A 19,262-nucleotide genomic window follows, 5' to 3' on the forward strand; every position below is an offset into this window, starting at 1 on the left:
GAGAACATACGCTATCTCAGGCATGGGATACCTTTCGCTTATTGTCTTTCCGTTTAATTTCATGTAATCTACGACCATACGGAATTTCTTTTTTCCTGAAGCGTCGTCCTTTTTTTGGTACAATTACCACCAAAGAAGGGATGAAAATCATGAATAAAAAACTGATAAGCTTCCTCACATTTTGGAGCAAAAAATGCAATATCTATTGCATACTTAGTGTTAAAACTTCCACTAACAGATTTTATGTTATAGTTAGTCACTTCGTATGGTTTTGATAGTTTATAACTCGAGGCAAGTTTATTTGAAATAAAACTGATATTCGATCCACTATCGATCAAAAAAGGATAATCTCCCGTTACGGTTGGCAAATTGATATATGGGAGAAATCGGTTCACCAATTTGCGTTCCATTCTAAAAAATTAAGCTCTGTAGATTCAAGAGGAGCAGTGGTGCGATATGCTGAAACTTCTTGAATTTCATCATCAACACCATAAGCTTGCTTATTAATTGGAGACGATGCTCGGGGGCGTTTAGCGTTAAAATGTGGTTTGTTATTTGCTTGAAACGAAGGATCAACTTCCATAGGAACTGGCCTGTTATTTGTTTTTTGTTGCATTACATTGTTACTTGGATGATAATGCCTAAACATATTTCCTTGTGGATTGACACTTCTCATAGAAAAACGGTTATAATTGTGGGGAAAGTTTCTTGGTTGGTACATTGGCCTATATTGATTCATTTGGGGGTTAAAATTTGTGCTATTAAATTGTTGCATATTTATGTTAGGTCGATTTTGTGTAATCTGTAAATCCCTTGGTTTAGGAATGTAATACTTAGGTTTATCGTGGAATGGCGTGGATCTCATGTCCATGTTATAAAATTCTAAACAGTAATTATAAGCAGAACTCAAACTGTTCGGGTTATAATTTTTTAACAAGAAGCTTAATGGTTTGATTTTAATGGGAAAGAAGCTTAATCTAAGCCTCGGATAAAGCTGTCCAAAGCTTTTTCCCTAAAATAACTTATATGTGCTTCATGATTGGAAACGTATTTTGGGTCAGACTGAATTTGCATTACCATTGCGCTTTGTAAATCGTTTACTCGGCTGAAATAACAGCTGAGTGATTCAGACGGTCGTTTTTTAATTATTGACAGTTCATGATCCAGAGTTTTTAGAACTCTTTTGTCCTTATAATAAAGGAGAAGAGTTCTCTTAATTACGTTCCAATCCGATGTACCACAATTCTAATCCAAAACGTCATCTGCTTTGTCTTTACTTTTCTTTTGGATTGTTGCCACGATAATGTGGTATTCAATTGAATCACGAGGAAGATGTTCATAAATTTTGAAAATATTTTCCACTTCTAAAATCCATCTTGGAAGGCTAGATCCGAGTTCATGGCATTCAGGAAGGTTATTTACAAAATCTGGCACATTACCTAACTGAATGTATTCATGATGAGTCATGGTGGATGGTACGACTGGTATAGAACTAGACTGTTCCTGCGGATTCATTATTCTATTTTTTGATTGGATTTCAAGTCGTCTAATTTTACGAAAAATGATGGAGAAATCTTGTCACGTTCAAATCAAATTTTAATTAAGAGAAAATCTACGTAACTTGTGCAGGTTTATTTTAATATTACTTCACCTCACTTTTGTATCACGAATGTCTTCCGGTTGGTTTTATAGCTAGTTTCACAAGACACTTTTAAACTTTGTGAAGAGTTTTTGTACTGCTTCTCACTTATGTTTCGGTCGGTGTAGAAACGAATTAGCTAGTGCCTCTATTCGTCGTTGTACAGGTTTCTTTTCAAAACACTTATCACCTTACTTTAGACGTAGAGGTCCCTTTTCGGGCGCCAGTTAAAACTATAGGGTTCAGACACAGACAAATGAAATCAAGACTTGCTTGTTCTGCGGTCAAAATCGGAGTGAGTTTATTAAGTTTAATTTACATACAAGTTGATTATTGGGAATTGGATAGGGAAGGGAAAGGTATTGACGATTCTTGATGACTATTACTGATTCGGCGATTGCATGTTTTGCAATCGGTAACTGGGTCAGACGATCAACACCGTTTGCTGATCGACGCTGTTTGCTGATCGTGTGCAATCGGGCCGGTGGCGGTTGACAACACTAGGAAATGCTGTGTTGACAACGCAGGTTGTTAACTCACGCAAGCAGAACATGGGATCTATTTTCTTGGATATACAGGGGGCATTTGACTCAGTATCACCATACAAGCTGAGTCAAAAATTAGAGAATGAGGGGCTGGGTCCAAAGTTGAATAACTTTCTGTTCAATCTTGTGTCGGAAAAATCTATGAATTTCAACAATGGTCATGTTCAGCTAAAGCGGACCAGTTTCCATGGACTAGCACAAGGGTCCTGCTTGAGCCCTCTGCTATACAACTTCTATGTCAATGAAATAGATTCTTGTCTAGCTCCGAACTGCAGCATTAGCCAATTGGCAGACGACGGCGTCATATCTTTTGCAAGCAGGGACCCCACCAAAATACAACTGGCTTTACAAACCACTTTGGACAATCTTGCCGAGTGGTCTGAAAACCTTGGTATCAAGTTCTCTGCAACGAAAACTGAGATGGTAGTCTTTTCTCCTTTTCCTGTCTTTTTTTTACACTGCAAAGATATCAACTACAGACAATTTACGTTAACTTGGTTTTTGCTTCAATTCCAGGCTAAACTGGCGTACACACATCACCCATCTGGTACAAAAATGCGGTACAAGAATCGACTTTCTAAGGACAGTCTCAGGATTCTGGTAGGGGATTGTGGGTGCACATTCATCAGACGTCATGCGACTGTTTAAGACAATGGTACTATCCGTGTGGGTGGGCTGGTCACGTCATGAGAATGACACCGGACGACCCCGCCCATAAAGTCCTTTTAGGCCGTCCACACGGACAGAGGAGGCGTGGTAGGCCCAAATTGAGATGGAGTGATGGCTGTTAAGGTTTATGTATATATTCAATAGCATAGGTTCCTCTTCTCACTCCCATTCCTCTTTTGTACCCTTAATCCAACCAACCGCATGGAAATTTTCCATAGAGTTCTTCTCGCTTTCCTCGGTTCTACTTACTCCTTCATAACATCCGATCTGCTAATATCTTTAGGAATGGTCCGGTACGGAGTCCTAATTTTTATTTATCCTTCCTTCCCGTTGCCTTCTTGAGTTAGAGCTGGAGCGGTCTTCCTTCTTTTCGTCTCGATGGTGCGTTGAGAGCGGTTTCCCTTCCTACTTTCTCGGTTGGTCCTCCAGGAGATGTGATCCTCGTCGTGGATGGAACGATACTGATCCTGGTTTGGATATGGCACCGTTTTTATACTCTGGTGTCCGTATCCAGAACCTTCTGGCGCTTTGTATCCGCCTTCTCGTGTCGGATTCCCGAATCTTCCACGATCGTCTGGCCCGCCTCGCGTGGCGGGTTCCCGATCCTTCGAGAACTCGTATTTCTTGCGTTTCCCCATAGATGGCGTTCCGCGAGTGTTTGGGTCCTGGCTATTTCTCTGTAACGCGTTTCTAGCCTAGGACGCTCAGTCGCTACATATCCTTACCCTGACCACACGCATATAGGAAGACCGGATGCAAGGAAGAACAAAAGATTACCCTGGCCGATCGTAAACAATTCGCGAGAATTGGGCTGTGTACGCATCGGTCAGGGTGCGTAACTACTCATGCTGACTCTCCTTCGCATTGCGGTCTCCTTTGCAATTTCTCTATTCAAAAAAGGGTATAAAAAGGGATTGCATCCCTAATTAACAAGAGTCGTCTACAAACCTTCGTACAAGAGTCATCATCAAATCATCGGAAAGTTCAGTTGCTAACCTAAGCTATCAGTTACGCGTCACACCAGCTAATAAAGATTACTTCAATCGTTGTGTCGAAACAATAGCTTTGATGCGTCCGCCAGAACGGCCGGGATAACGGATTGGCAGATGACGGCGCTGAACCGTGAGCGGTATCGAGGATTGTTGCAGCAGGCCAAGACCGCAACGCGGTTGTAGCGCCTGATAAGTAAGTAAGTAACTATCCGTGTTGGAATATGGAAGTATATGCTTTCATTGGGCGTCCAACACGCATATCGTCAAACAAGAGAGGCTTCCCAGAGTCTTACAAACTTGATTTTGTATCGAAACGGTCTTTGTATATAAGACTGGTTTTTGTCCATGCTATATAACGCAAAGGAAGTTCAGAAAAAGTCTGGGCAACAACTAAAACTCAAAAAAATGTTTGTAATGTGACTGAAATGTTTTACCAAAAGGTCGAAATATTTCATAGATGTCGGTTGTAGTTTAAAATTTATCTGATATATGTCATTCAGCTGACCCCAGACCAAGGTATGTAGATATAGAAGGTAGAGTTGTTTAGAGCAAATTGACATTTCTCGACCTGACATAACAGTTTCGTGGTGATCAAGGGGAAGGGTATTGAGAAGAGTGACGGCAGCATCGGAGGAGGCGCCGGTGGTGGTATCGCTTGCGATTTTTTGACGAAAAATGCAACCAAATATCGTCAATCGTCTGTGGGACAACACTTAATATGCGAAGATGACCCATAAATTAGCGAAATTGCTCAAAGGACTGAGAATCGAGGCTGTTTGTTCATGTTGGTAGCCCCATACCATATGTTTTTGTAAACAAACTCTGACATAACTCGACTAAAATGTCGCCCTGTCAAATCGATAAAAATCCACCTTCTAAATACATACACCTTGCCCCAGACCAAAGTGAGTTGAGAGGAGGTGCCGTAAAAAGCCCGTTTTGACACATGGAAAGAAGTAGAAGACCAGGACCAGTTTGACGTTTACTTGACCGAATTGAATCAGCTGGTTGTATGTGTTGTTTATTATTCTCGAAGCAATAACATCATTATAAGATTAGTTTTCTTCCATTCTGCTGATCAATATCGTTCGGAATGCTTAGATCCAGTGAAGAAATCAGGATATTGTAGTGCTTCAGTGCTATCTGAGGAGATTCTGTATTATACTTATTACTGTTTGAGGTGGTAACGATTCAGCGCCTATACGGACGCGGCAGCTTTGACTGTATCGGCGTCACAGGCGGAGCCGCTTTGCATCCCCGAACTATTGGTTGATCCGAGATATAGGATCGTTCCACTTTTTGGCCGATCTGAAAGCAAAAAAACATCAAGAGCACAGCAGATCGAGCTTCATCAATGTATGCTAAAGATCGCTTGCTTGACCAACAAAGAATGCTTGACCGCAGTTTGTTTACATTTCAGTCAAGTAAACGTCAAATTGTTTTTCAAGATGTCCGACCGAGAAATCGCTATTCCGACACCTCCTCTCAACTCACTTTGCCCCAGACCCAAGGGGAAATTTTCGAGGATAAATATCCCCCTCTCTTTCTATTTATACACCTCTTCCGTTCGCACTCATGGATGATTTTTCACACACTCGAGTTTGGTTCATGATGACCTAAATGTTTACGTTTTGCTCTCCTTTTATTATTACACCCATCTCGCTTACGCCTATAGATTCACCTTGTTTGGGTGAATATGTGTATGGGCATGTGTGCACTCGTACAGGGTTTGTCTCGTTACTTTACGATACGAACGGAATATATTATACCGTCATTATTGTTTTTACAGTTCGTTTGAGTATTTTCATTCAATCCCAAAGTGTTTTTAGTTCATCGATCTCTTTCACATGGTTTTCGATATGATTTTATTGTCAAGACGGTAGGTTTTGTCGAAAAAATGTATATAACAAATTGAAACACTTTGTACAAAATATGCCGCTTGCATCGCAATGTGAATAGGCGAGTCCTGTATCGTTGATCGCTGATTTTTGGTCTGGCTGCGCATGGAGAAGGGGTAAGAGTTCATGCGTGATGCGATTAGAAGAGAGGGAGAGGTTGACGAAGCCGATCGTCTTCGTTCTATTCACTGTGTGATTGTTGATCCAAATCTCTTCTCCGCCAATAAATGTTGCGGAAAATTTTATTAGGTTTCAAGTCGTGCGATTTGTTTTGAGCAATTTGTGCAGGCAATGATTTCGTCAATAAAAAAGGATGCGGATCTTTCGATCGTCATAGGGATCGGCTCAGGATATGCCTTCAAATACCGTTACTACATTAACCTTCACGACGACCATGTTCCGGACAAAAATGGGGACGACACTGGAGCATTTCTTTGCCTGGTTCAGCTGGGCAATATGTACGTGATGCATTTCGCTCGTTCATGTTTTTATTGGTAAGTAAAAGCCGTAATTCTATAACCTATATAATCACCTCTTCTGTATTAACATGTAAAGTAACCATTTTATATTTACATCTTGGATTTCTAGCACCTAACACTATCGCACTGAGCGGCCGGGATGGGCCTCCGGCTCGAAGGGATCATCGAGTACAAACACCAAATGATTGGCTCTTGTACACTTTTTCACCTTATATAAAGAACTTTGTAGTAAGGAAGCTCCTCACTCCTCTTCATACCTCTGAAACGGTATACAATCGACACCAACAGGAGATCGACTACACTGTGTGAACCATCTTGTCCAGTGCAACCAGGCAACACAACATTCCTCTATAGCAACAGCACCATCATCAGCCGTGCTAGAAGCAACTCCAACTTGTTGTCGGGAGACTATAAGATGCAAAATTGATCTTAAATAAAAGCATACAAATTTGTGTAGAATGATGATTGATCAAACTTACAGTTAATGGAAGGCTGTAGGAAGGGAGGGAGCACCGATCGGAAGGATACCACCCAATATTGGTTGCTGGCAAGCCACCGGTAACGTAATGACCGATTGTAAACCTGTGATCGAGCAGAGTCAGTGTTCAAGACCACGCACGATCCCGGCATACGATATGCATTCTCCGATACCCATGGCCAGGTTCTCCTACGAGGTACAGCGTGGGTTCACCCGCTAACTGTAAATGCACAATCAGTTTATATCCTCCTCACCGCATAGTTGTCGTGAACCTTTTCCCGCTCCGTCTTCCGTGCCAACACCTCCCAACGTTCACCATGGCGCTGCAGAACTAAAAGGCAAAAAACTATAATCTAAATATCTGGGATAAAAGCATATAATTATATTTACCTGATTAGATGCACTCATCGACTTTGTAGAGCAAACAGATTTTTGAATCTGAAAAATAAGAAAAGTTCAACCAATACAAGCCGTTCCAGCGTCTAGTACGACTGTAGCACTGCTACTTTTTTTTCTTCTTAACCACACCATGATCTGCTACGCGCAAGCGTACCACGCTCCAATTTATATTACGTGTACTTCATTCCTGCTCTGAGAAAGTCTGGTGGTTCAGTCTTCAGGCTGAGGTATACATGCACACGGCATTCTGTTTCTAATCTTACTCTTACTCACCCGTTTCAGCACACCGAAAAAGTTTCACACGCACAGATCACAGCTGATAAACAACACACTCGACGCCCGCCCCTCCAACCTTACAACAAAAGTACCGTTGTTACACACAAACATACCACCACACAACGCGAAGAGTCTACGGACATTTAGAGAAGCAAAGCAAAATCAAGAGCGAAAAGAGCAAATGCAATAATTGAGGTACTTCCGAAAACACATGACGAGATACAAAAATACACAATAATTGATAAAAACTTATCCTTAACATTTGTTACCATTTTGCATGGCTATCCTCGATAAATTTATACAAACATATATTTTCGAGGATAGTGAACTTTTGTTTATTTACATTCGATAAACATGGTTCCGTTCAAGGTGTATGTATTTAGAAGGTGGATTTTTATCGATTTGACAGGGCGACATTTTAGTCGAGTTATGTCAGAGTTTGTTTACAAAAACATATGGTATGGGGCTACCAACATGAACAAACAGCCTCGATTCTCAGTCCTTTGAGCAATTTCGCTAATTTAAGGGTCATCTTCGCATATTAAGTATTGTCCCACAGACGATTGACGATATTGGGTTGCATTTTTCGTCAAAAAATCGCAAGCGATACCACCACCGGCGCCTCCTCCGACGCTGCCGTCATACTTCTCAATACCCTTCCCCTTGATCACCACGAAACTGTTATGTCAGGTCGAGAAATGTCAATTTGCTCTAAACAACTCTACCTTCTATATCTACATACCTTGGTTCTGTTTCATTTTATGAGCAGGGTTCATTCAAAATGTTAACAAACAGAATCAAAACAAAAACAAATTATCCTCGAAATAATTTGGAATATCATAAATCTTTTCGAGGCAATTTCGTTAACGAATGTATTTACCTAAACATTTACGAAAACTGGGGGAACAGATAACCTGGGTAGATTAGAGATAAGAATCGCTGATGAACAATCACGTTGATTGTTCGAGATTGCATCATAATCTGGAAATCAATGCACCCAGAGATAAACACACCGTCTCAATAATGTAGAATACAAATATGTTTTGTTTGAAACCATGTATACCCACCTCAATACCTTCAATTGTAAGAAAAAAAAAATCCAATTAATCCAAAGGTGCAATTAATAATTAAAATGCAATTTTTAAGCTCAGAACGGAAAGATTAAAGTAGATCAATTTGTTTTCTTCCGGTGTGAGTAAACATAACCTGAAAGCCAGGCTACATGTTGCGAGATCCCAAAATATTTCGCTTGCGAATTTTTTCCATCAAAACCATCTCGGTTATCTACCCGTGTTGCTTAGAGTACTTCATGCTATCTCTCTCTTCAACCGAAACTACCATGGCAATGCATAGAAAGTGACAGAGAGGGCTAGGGCTGGCTTTAAAGCCAGGCTACATGATGCGAGATGCCAAAAAGACTTCGCTAAAAAGGGGGGATTATGCAAGGTATATGGATATAGGAGGTAGAGTTGTTTAGGCAACATGATGCGAGATGCCAAAAAGACTTCGCTAAAAAGGGGGGATTATGCAAGGTATATGGATATAGGAGGTAGAGTTGTTTAGAGCAAATTGACATTTCTCGACCTGACAACAGTTTCGTGGTGATCGAGGGGAAGGGTCAAAGTGAGTTGAGAGGAGGTGCCGTAAAAAGCCCGTTTTGACACATGGAAAGAAGTAGAAGACCAGGACCAGTTTGACGTTTACTTGACCGCATTGAATCAGCTGGTTATATGTGTTGTTTATTATTCTCGAAGCAATAACATCATTATAAGATTTGTTTTCTTCCATTCTGCTGTTCAATATCGTTCGGAAAGCTTAGATCAAGTGAAGAAATCAGGATATTGTGGTGTGTCAGTGCTATCTGAGGTGATTCTGTATTATATTTATTACTGTTTGAGGTGGTAAAGATTCAGCGCCTATACGGACACGGCAGCTTTGACTGTATCGGCGTCACAGGCGGAGCCGGTTTGCATCCTCGAACTATTGGTTGATCCGAGATATAGGATCGTTCCACTTTTTTGCCGATCTGAAAGCATCATCAAGCAAAATCATCAAGAGCACAGCAGATCGAGCTTCATCAATGTATGCTAAAGATCGCTTGCTTGACCAACAAAGAATGCTTGACCGCAGTTTGTTTACATTTCAGTCAAGTAAACGTCAATTTATTTTTTCAAGATGTCCGACCGAGAAATCGCTATTCCGACACCTCCTCTCAACTCACTTTGGGAAGGGTATTGAGGAGAGTGATAGAAGCATCGGAGGAGGCGCCGGTGGTGGTATCGCTTCCGATTTTTTGACGAAAAATGCAACTAAATATCTTTAATCGTCTGTGAGACAACATTGGATATGCGAAAATGACCCATCAACTATCGAAATTGCTCAAGGGACTAAGAATCGAGGCTGTTTGTTCATGTTTGTAGACCCATACCATATGATTTTGAAGCAAGGTATATGGATATAGAAGGTAGAGTTGTTTAGAGCAAATTGACATTTCTCGACCTGACATAACAGTTTCGTGGTGATCAAGGGGAAGGGTATTGAGAAGAGTAATGGCAGCGTCGGAGGAGGCGCCGGTGGTGGTATCGCTTGCGATTTTTTGACGAAAAATGCAACCAAATATCGTCAATCTTCTGTGGAACAACATTTGATATGCGAAGATGACCCATAAATTAGCGAAATTGCTCAAGGGACTGAGAATCGACGCTGTTTGTTCATGTTTGTTGCCCCATACCATATGTTTTTGTAAACAAACTCTGACATAACTCGACTAAAATGTCGCCCTGTCAAATCGATAAAAATCCACCTTCTAAATACATACACCTTGTTTTGAAGACAAATTCTGACAAATCTTGACTAAAATGGTAGTCTGTCAAATCGACAAAAATTCACCTTCTAAATACATACACCTTGTTCTAAATACATACACCTTGCTTTTTACCGAAACTTTGACCGTGTGTTTCTCTGTTATAGTAACCTTGATTATGCTGTCATTAATGTCATTTCTACATTCTACAGTGAATATTTATTTATTTGTTGTGAATTCTAGATGGTATTGGTTTATCGTTTCGTAGATTCAGAATATATGAGTTCGTTCATTTAGTAGAAACATAATTCCTCTGCAAAAATGGGAGTCAACTTCAATTTAAGTCGCAATCACTACCTGTTACTTGGAATTGTATGCGGCTTCCTTTTCAGCTACTATTCACCGCACGATTATACGGAATATGTAGCAGAGTGCCCGGAGGTGACGGAAAATGCAGATACACTAAACCTTGAGCATTACAACGAATTCGAGCCACAACTCAACTTAGATCAGAAGCCGATGATAGCAAAGAAGACGGTGAAAAACATTATACGTCCGCGGTATTATTATTCCGAGCTTGGGATAAGAGAAAAAATTTTCGTGGGCGTGCTGACAACGACAGAAAATGTTGACACGTTCGCTACCGCAATTAACCGCACCGCTGCTCATCTGGTGAATAAGATAAAATTCTTCATTCATGCAGATAATGTAAAGTCCAACTTTAACCTGAAGAATATAGTAGGGTTTACAGACACTCGAGAGCATCTGCGGCCGTTCCATATGCTGAAATACCTTGCAGACAACTATCTGGATGAATATGACTTCTTCCTGCTACTATCCGATACGACGTATGTGAATGCTCGCACGGTGCGACAACAACTTCAGCATCTTAGCATCACCTTGGATGTGTACATGGGTACAAAGCTGAACGAAAATGCGTATAACAGCGAGGAAAACGACGAAGCTGCGCGTAATGATTATTGCGATCTGCATGCCGGCATTATACTGAGCAGTGGTGTGATAAAAAAGATCCGAGCAAATCTGGATTGGTGTGTGCGTAACTCAGTTTCAAACAACCACAGCGCTAACATTGGGAAATGTGTAAAATATTCGACGAAAATTAAGTCCTGTCACCAATCTTGGCAGGGTATTGATATCACCAGCTACCATTTGAGCAGTTACAAAATTTATCGTGACTTCTACTTAATCGCAAAGGAGAATCGGTTTAACAATGCAGCAATGATTTATCCTATCACCACGACAGATGACTTCTACCTGCTGCATGCATATTTCTCACGCGTACATCTCAAGAAAAACAGTGAGGTGAAGGGTATGCTGCTTGAAGATGCGATGCAAATTTCGAATGGCACGCTTTCGAACGACATTCTTGAAGTGCGTTGGCCTCTAGGAGTTCCAAAATCAAATCCACCCGAATCACGACATGATGTTGTCCCGTGGACTATGCTAAATACAACACATTCATTCATGTGGAACTCTGAGGTGAACATTCACCGATTATCAACGGTTGACGAGGAGGACATTCGCAACATTTTAAACAAAACGATTTTAGAAGCGACGCGAAACAATCCGGATGCTGAGTTTCGAGGTATTCACACCGCTTACAAGCGCTTCGATGCCGTCCGTGGCATGGATTACCGGCTGTTGTTAAATTTCTACGACAGAAGATTGAAAAAGATGGTACAGAAAAGCTTTGAAGTAATCAAACCTATTAGTTTGATTGAAATCATTCCCTCACCGTACGTAACCGAAAGTACACGCGTTGCAATATTGCTTCCGACCTTTGAAAATCAAGTCCTCGAAACAGAGCAGTTCCTAGAGAGTTATGAAAAAACGTTCATGGACAGTCAGGATAATACATTTCTCATGCTTATATTTCTTTACCGCGCTGAAACTCCCAGCAAAGGCGAGGAAGATGTGTTTCTTCCGTTGAAAAATATTGCTCTAGCATTGACGGAAAAACATAAGCAAGATGGTTCAAGAGTGGCATGGGTTTCGATTCGATTGCCGGTAGAAGTTAGTTCGAAAGTAACCAAAAGCAACCATTACTATAGTTCGTTTTACGGTGCTCACACACGTATGAGTTTCGCTGCCGTCGATTTAGCATTGCGTAAGATAGGGTTGGAAAGTTTGGTGATGTTATGTTCAAACGCGGCCTCGTTTCGCCCAGATTTTCTTAACCGTGTTCGGATGAATACCATACAAGGCTTTCAGGTGTACAGTCCAATCGGTTTCATGATGTATCCCTGTGAGTGGACTGGGCTGTGTAAACCATGTGAAAACTGTGATGTTGGTCAAAGTAGCGGTTACTTCGACAGGGCTAATTACGATGTGGTTTCATTTTACAGTAATGATTACGTGTTCGCACGCAAACAACTCGAGCAACAGCTACCAATTGTACGAAGCGATCGAGATATTGTGAATCTGCTATCAACAAATTCCACACAGTCCATTAATAGCAGTACGATAGCAAATATAATAGACCTATTTACGTTGAGCAATAGCAAAATACACATTCTTCGTGCGATTGAACCGAACCTTCGGTATGGGCGAAGCATTAGCAATTTCTTGTCCAACGATCCTTACGGAGAACAGTTTGCTAAGTTGCATTGTTCGGACGGAGCGGAACGGAGACAGTGCATTCGAATTGCATCAAAGAAACAGATAGGAGATGTGTTTGTACAAGATAGTAAACAGTTTGAAAACCGCGAGGTTGTGTAGCCAACAACCATTTCCTTTCCACAAGCTATACGATATATTACGTAAGATGATTTACATGCCATGTTTAAGTTTTCTATTCATTTCTGAAACCTCTGAAAACAAACCATTTTTTATAATGCTTATCATTTTCCATTTTTCTATCAAATGACAATAAGGCGTTACAGAAACATGCTCGACAGGTTTTTTTTTTTAAATAAAGTGTCATAATTAAACAAATAATAAGATAATTGGCCTTTTTTACTAACATTTTGCAGCATTTCAATTAACAGGCTGTATCAGGCACAGTTTGAGAAAAGTAAATATTTTTTAAGTATAAAGTATAAAGTAGTAAGTATGTGGTAAAATATACGTGTATCTAAATGCTTGATTCCTAGTCTGGTGATGTTAAGAAGTAATTGTGACTACAATGTTTTTTTTTTAGTTTTACGTTGGCATTACTACCCTGAGCAGTTGTAGCGTACCATTTTAGGATTTTTTGGTTTTCTTGGCTATAACCCAAGCGCCACAAATTAAGCTTAAATGACTGGTAAACAGAATGTCCATATAAAAAAAAAGTTTACGAGCTCCAGTGGTTTGATCACTAGATAGCGTCCTTTCGTTATTCCCGAGTCAAAAAGTCAATATAAAAAAAAAAAAACAAGATTCTGAGCTCCAGAGGTTTCCTCTCTAGAAGGAGTCCTTTGGATATACCTGAGACATAAAGTCCATATGAAAAATGAAAGTTTCAAAGCTTCAGTGATGCGCTCAGTAAATGGCGCTTTTGGCGAGATTGTTTCTCCTATCCTCCGCACACATGCAGATTTGCAAGAAGCAAACCTCTTGGCATGAGAATTTTCCTTTTTTTCGTTCATATTGAGGTATGCGAGTGAGGGCATGCACGATCGAGCAAGCGCTCACTCTTGAGTGTGTGCTTGCATAATGGGTAACTGCGCGCGTCGTTCCTTCGCACATGTGTGTGCGCGAGTTTGAGCCTTTGCGTGTTTGTGCATTTATGTTTTTGTGTGTATCCTTGAGACATTTTTCCGATCGCACACGCATGAAAAAAGGAACTTTTTCGGAATTCCCATAAGAACGGAGGTTTTGAGTAAGAGATCTACAATATGCACAAATTTCTTTTAACAACGGTAGGAAGAGAGTTCTAAACACTCTCAAACGTTTTGTTTCGCACTATTTTGTACGCTCCTATCCAAAGTATACATAGGACAGAGCAAAGTCTATATAGGACAGAGGTCGAATCTTAGCAAATGTCATGTCCGGCATTTTGCACCCGATTTTTAGCGTTTAGATCGAAAACTGTTTACAAACAACAGAAGCAGCTGCATGGCCCAATAAGGTTCTCCGGATGTTTTCACGGTGCAAAACGATAAATTTTATCTCAAAAAGTCTTAACAAGACTTCAAAGATCATCAAAATTTCACACACTAGCAGCTGGAACTGCTCAAGGATCCGTTACCAACAGCAGCATTAGCTAAAAAAAACAGTCAACATTTCCTACCTAAACTTCAGAACGCTCCCACAGCATTCTGTCAGGGCTAAAGTCTGAATAAATGCTCCCACTCACGGACACTCATTTTTGTAACTGAGTTACCCAAAACGGTATATTTTTTAGACTTTTTAGTGTAAGTATTTATTTATTTATTATTTTTAATTGTTATAAATAATTATTACAACAATTTCTCACATTTTTGCTAAACTTTTACCTAACTTTTAGGTAACTCAGTAGCGAAAAGTGAGTGCCGTGAGTGGGGGGGGGGGGGCGGCATCAAGTCAGACTTTAGCCGACTTTAGCCTCAGACTTTAGCCGAAATATTTTCATTTTGAACATATTACTTGGGAATCGGTTAGTTGGGAATTATTCGCGAGTTAAGTATTTGACATTTAGTTTGTATATAAACATCAAACTAAAATTACGAAACAAAACGTGCATCTGAAATAATTATTTAGAGAAATAAATGAACACCAGATGATAAGAACTACTTTCTATAATATATTATTGTTATTGTGTCTGTCATTAGTGATCTACTATAGTCTTAATGTGTACTTCATAAATAATCTCCAATCAACTGTTGCGGAGAATGGAATCAACTTGGCTGACCGCGGTGTTTTAGAATATGCGGTCGAAAGGGCAAAGCCAATTGTTAACCATACTTTACAAAACAAACCACGTTCCGTGCAGAATGCTATAATGCGCAAAGTCAAGACTTTGAAACCGGTATTTCGGAACAAAAATCCTAAATATGTCGGTATAAAGCAAAATCTGATAAGCTGCTTTGTTCCGAAGTCGTACAACTTAAGTAATGTGTGGAGAATTGCAAATTCGGTATGCGCTTTTTAATGAATAGATATATGAATTTTCTTATGACTTTATGTTTTTTTTTTCTAATTTTAATTACAGTGGCCCAAGATTAATGAAGTGTTTCCCGTGAAGGATAAATCCATCGGTTCAGTCATTAACGCTATCAGAATGGAGTCTATTCACGGCATTAAAAATTCACGCAGAGGAACACAACTGAAACTTGTATTGGAACTTACTGGTTCCCAATTTGTGCTATTTAAACCAAGCTGGTATGCTCGAGAAGATATCATTAACGGCACCGTTTACTCTGGCAAAGACCGACATAACTCCGAAATTATTAGCTTTCATCTTGCTGCCATTTTAAACCTTCGATACACACCGATTGTTGCTGGACGAAGCATTTCGCTTCGTAATAACCTACAGTATGCGGACGAGGCACTTCGCCAGACAATGCCAGGTATGTCTGGTATCAGGTGTATTGCTTTTAATATCAAACATTGATTTGCTTCTATCATATCCTGCAGTTATCAACAATCAACAATGTGCTTATGGATTTTGCCATTACTGTAAAAGCGATGAAACAGTATGCGATGATCCAACGACCGGAACCCTCGAAGGAGCTGTTTTACTTACCATACCGGGTAAAATAGTGAAGTACAGATCTCCGTGGCAACGCACATACAAGGATCAGTTGAAAGCTGAATGGGAAAAGAACGATAATTATTGTGCGCTAATAAGAAAAAAGGTCCAGTTTGATGTGCTTTTGGACCTCATAGACGCGGCAATATTTGATTTTCTCATTCAAAACGGCGACAGGCATCATTATGAAACGCGTGAAAACCGAGTATTGTTGCTCGACAATGGTAAAGGGTTCGGAAATCCGTTCATAGACCATATAGATATCCTTGCGCCATTGTATCAATGTTGTATGTACGTATATAGCTAATATTTCTTACTTTAGTAAGGAGAACAAGTTAGTTAGATGATTTGGGTTTTTTGTTTTATTGTTTCAGCATTCGACGCGCAACATGGGAACGATTACTAATTTTCTCCGGAGGAGCACTATCCGAAACGCTTGAAGAATTGAACAAATTAGATCTTCTGTATCCACTAGTCATCAACGAACACTACATTGCTCTCGAAAGACGGCTACTATACGTTTACAGTACAGTAGAGCTTTGTAAGGAAAAATTTGGTAATAAAATATTTAAGTAATTTTATTGCAATTACCAACAAACTCTTCTACTCAACATTTTGCACAGCTCCACACTAACGGCGCTTGAAAACTTCTCCTAACCGATAAGCCAGCGATCCTCGTATACGTTTTCCTCTTAGAGCAAGTCCATTAGGTAACAGTGAAGGTTGACGAACATATATTCCCCTTTTGCTAGGCGTCCAGGCACGAAAAGTAGCATCACTATTATGCGGTAAGTTAACACCAATCCATCCAGCAGACGATAATAAAATATCACAAATGGTGATATGTTTCTCCAGCTCACCGTGTACGAGAATATCCGGAATGCTTTCCAACGGTGGAAACTTTTCCAGCCGATCCGTGCTTCCAAACGGTACACCAAGTAATTTCGTACCTAACAGTGCTTTGTACAACGTAGAGGCATCCGACGTATTACAAATAACTGTTGGAAGCGTATGAGAAGCATATACGATCAAGCGTATTGAATCTGGACCGTTTAAAAAATCTAATCGCCCCAAGCCGCCAAGGAACAACGTCATGCCTCGTTTAAGAAGGTACACCCTAGGTCGTATCATCTGCTTCGAAATAGTAAGAATGATTTCCTCCGTAGTGAGAAGATCTAGTATTTGATCGGGTTGGACGACACCTGGCGTATCGTAACACCATTTGGAGTTAATATACTTTTCATTTTTCTCGTTCAGTGTAAGAATGGGTGGCGATACACCACTTCTATGTGTCACAGAGAAATGGTCGAAAGTTTCTTCCTGCTCTTTTCCGAAGGTACGACCTATGTGGCCGAGTAAGGTCGCGTGCTTGACACCTTTTAAAGCTCTGGACTGCTCCTGTTTCAGCCGATTAGTTCTTAAATATAACCGATAGTCAGATGGACGCATGATAGGGAACTTAAGCATTCGTATAGTAGTGCCAGGCCACGGACTTGCGGTGGCTTTTTGAATCAAATCTGTCGCTTGAACCTTGCACAAATCAGAACGAAGTAAAGCATTGAAAAGAGTGCTTTTTCCAACATTTGTACAACCAACTAAATACACATCTCCTCTAGTTCCCCAAACGTTGTGAATTTTGGTTATTAATTCTTCAACCCCGAATCCGGTATTGGCTGATATGAGTGAGACGTGTTTAATGTTGTTCCTTGAAAATCCAGAATTGATTATGCTTCGGGTCAAGCATTGCCGTACGTTTTCCAGATAGCCTGAACAGTCCTGTGGCAAAAGGTCAATTTTATTGCCTACAACTATTATAGGTCTTGGAGCTCCTAATATTTCAGAGAGACCGGGCCATATTGAGCAAGGAAAATCCAAAACATCCACTAGTAGGACGGCTAGCGCTTTCTTTGATTTCATCGACGACAGTATTCGAATGTAGTCCTCAGCAGAAACCGTCACATTTATTGCAATATTGTAGTTTTTTAAGAAATGGCACCGTTGGCATATGGTCGTCTGTGTTAAGAAAAAATAGTTAAAGAATATAAAACTGAATATATAGAAATAACCTCTTCAGTAACTTACCAATAACTGCTCTTTAGATTTTCCTTTAAACAGCTGACTAGGTAAATAACCGGGAATGCTAGGTTCTATGCAATGTAGCAATGCACCACATCCTCCGCATGGTATATTCGAAGACGGTATGCTAGGGTCGGGTGTGCCGTAGAATGATCTGTCGTCCTCGTCATGCTCTTCGTAATACTCATAATCTGACATCCATTCACCATTAAGAAGCTTCTCGTCACATTCTATTGCCGTTTCATCAGTTTTAGGCAAATTACGGTAGATTTGTTTGTACGGCATTTGAATGACCGATGAACTATTGTCGGCCTTACCGGAACACACTCTTTTCTCGTCATATAGTTCATTAAATTGGCCAGCTTTCAATTGCTTCATAGCTAAGGAAAATGATCTGATCTCACGGGACTTTTTCATATCGATATTTTGCAAATGTTTTAATTTAGATAGCATAATTTTATTTTGTTTGTAGCCCATTTTTATCGTGCTGTTGTCAATAAATGAACTGTAAACAATCTTATCCTTCCACTTGTTGTATACGTCGTCTGTACTGTAAAGTTCTGACGATTCCGAAGTAATGCATTGTGCCGCCAAATGAGTGCTATTTAATTGCAATTGTCTCATGAGAGGAAGAAAACTATTTCGAGACACACTCGATTTTGAAACATATCGAAACATATTCCACATGTAAACTTTTCCGCAACCACGTATGACGATTAAACTCACAATGCCGAATGTGAAATTCAACAAGATTCATATATCAAAGGTAGCGATAAAAATGCGTTTCGGTAGGATTACACAAGGTATGTAGATATAGAAGGTAGAGTTGTTTAGAGCAAATTGACATTTCTCGACCTGACATAACAGTTCTTTGGTGGTCAAGGGGAAGGGTATTGAGAAGAGTGATGGCAGCGTCGGAGGAGGCGCCGGTGGTGGTATCGCTTGCGATTTTTTGACGAAAAATGCAACCAAATATCGTCAATCTTCTGTGGGACAACACTTAATATGCGAAGATGACCCATAAATTAGCGAAATTGCTCAAGGGACTGAGAATCGAGGCTGTTTGTTCATGTTTGTAGCCTCATACCATTTGTTTTTGTAAACAAACTCTGGCATAACTCCAAGGTGTATGTATTTAGAAGGTGGATTTTTATCGATTTGACAGGGCGACATTTTAGTCGAGTTATGTCAGAGTTTGTTTACAAACACATATGGTATGGGGCTACCAACATGAATAAACAGCCTCGATTCTCAGTCCTTTGAGCAATTTCGCTAATTTATGGGCCATCTTCGCGTATTAAGTGTTGTCCCACAGACGATTGACGATATTTGGT

The 19,262-nt window shown here is 40.2% G+C and overlaps 4 protein-coding genes across 10 annotated transcripts in view; 2 read left to right on the forward strand and 2 right to left on the reverse strand.

The window, feature by feature from the left end:
- Nucleotides 1-19,262, reverse strand: part of LOC118512517 (dopamine receptor 2) — a 456,086-nt gene that overhangs the window by 108,010 nt on the left and 328,814 nt on the right. The window contains exons 1-4 of one of the 7 annotated variants that reach the window (XR_004906313.1): nt 7,645-7,736; nt 7,091-7,508; nt 6,702-7,031; nt 6,214-6,630 (exon numbers count right to left, since the gene is read on the reverse strand). The gene's annotated coding sequence lies outside the window, so the exon portion shown is untranslated. Of the gene's footprint in view, nt 1-6,213; nt 6,631-6,701; nt 7,032-7,090; nt 7,751-19,262 lie in introns of those variants that run through there. The other 6 variants (XR_004906319.1, XR_004906317.1, XR_004906315.1 and 3 more) reach the window with 6 other exon arrangements.
- Nucleotides 10,379-13,139, forward strand: LOC118512437 (chondroitin sulfate glucuronyltransferase). The gene has a single exon (XM_036056903.1). It carries the CDS (start codon nt 10,500-10,502, stop codon nt 12,915-12,917), a length of 2,418 nt encoding a protein of 805 aa, XP_035912796.1. The 5' UTR covers nt 10,379-10,499; the 3' UTR covers nt 12,918-13,139.
- LOC118512656 (glycosaminoglycan xylosylkinase homolog) lies at nt 14,797-16,706 on the forward strand. Its single transcript, XM_036057379.1, has 4 exons — nt 14,797-15,237; nt 15,313-15,670; nt 15,738-16,143; nt 16,227-16,706. The coding sequence occupies exons 1-4, from the start codon at nt 14,881-14,883 to the stop codon at nt 16,426-16,428; spliced, it is 1,323 nt and encodes a 440-aa protein (XP_035913272.1). The 5' UTR covers nt 14,797-14,880; the 3' UTR covers nt 16,429-16,706.
- Nucleotides 16,200-18,683, reverse strand: LOC118512487 (nitric oxide-associated protein 1). The gene is made up of 2 exons (XM_036056991.1): nt 17,935-18,683; nt 16,200-17,865 (listed from the first exon to the last, which is right to left on the reverse strand). Exons 1-2 carry the CDS (start codon nt 18,613-18,615, stop codon nt 16,483-16,485), a joined length of 2,064 nt encoding a protein of 687 aa, XP_035912884.1. The 5' UTR covers nt 18,616-18,683; the 3' UTR covers nt 16,200-16,482.

The sequence above is a fragment of the Anopheles stephensi genome, chromosome X (assembly GCF_013141755.1).
Source record: "Anopheles stephensi strain Indian chromosome X, UCI_ANSTEP_V1.0, whole genome shotgun sequence".
In the NCBI taxonomy this organism is placed as follows: Eukaryota; Metazoa; Arthropoda; class Insecta; order Diptera; family Culicidae; genus Anopheles; species Anopheles stephensi.

Bases quoted from the DNA above. Each gene is read 5' to 3' on its own strand.
- LOC118512437 (XM_036056903.1), top strand. From the start codon at position 10,500: ATGGGAGTCAACTTCAATTTAAGTCGCAATCACTACCTGTTACTTGGA.
- LOC118512656 (XM_036057379.1), top strand. From the start codon at position 14,881: ATGATAAGAACTACTTTCTATAATATATTATTGTTATTGTGTCTGTCA. The intron at 15,238-15,312 runs GTATGCGCTTTT...TTTTAATTACAG, and splicing joins TGTGGAGAATTGCAAATTCG to TGGCCCAAGATTAATGAAGT. The intron at 16,144-16,226 runs GTACGTATATAG...TTATTGTTTCAG, and splicing joins CCATTGTATCAATGTTGTAT to CATTCGACGCGCAACATGGG.
- LOC118512487 (XM_036056991.1), bottom strand. From the start codon at position 18,615: ATGTGGAATATGTTTCGATATGTTTCAAAATCGAGTGTGTCTCGAAAT. The intron at 17,866-17,934 runs GTAAGTTACTGA...TTCTTAACACAG, and splicing joins AATCTAAAGAGCAGTTATTG to ACGACCATATGCCAACGGTG.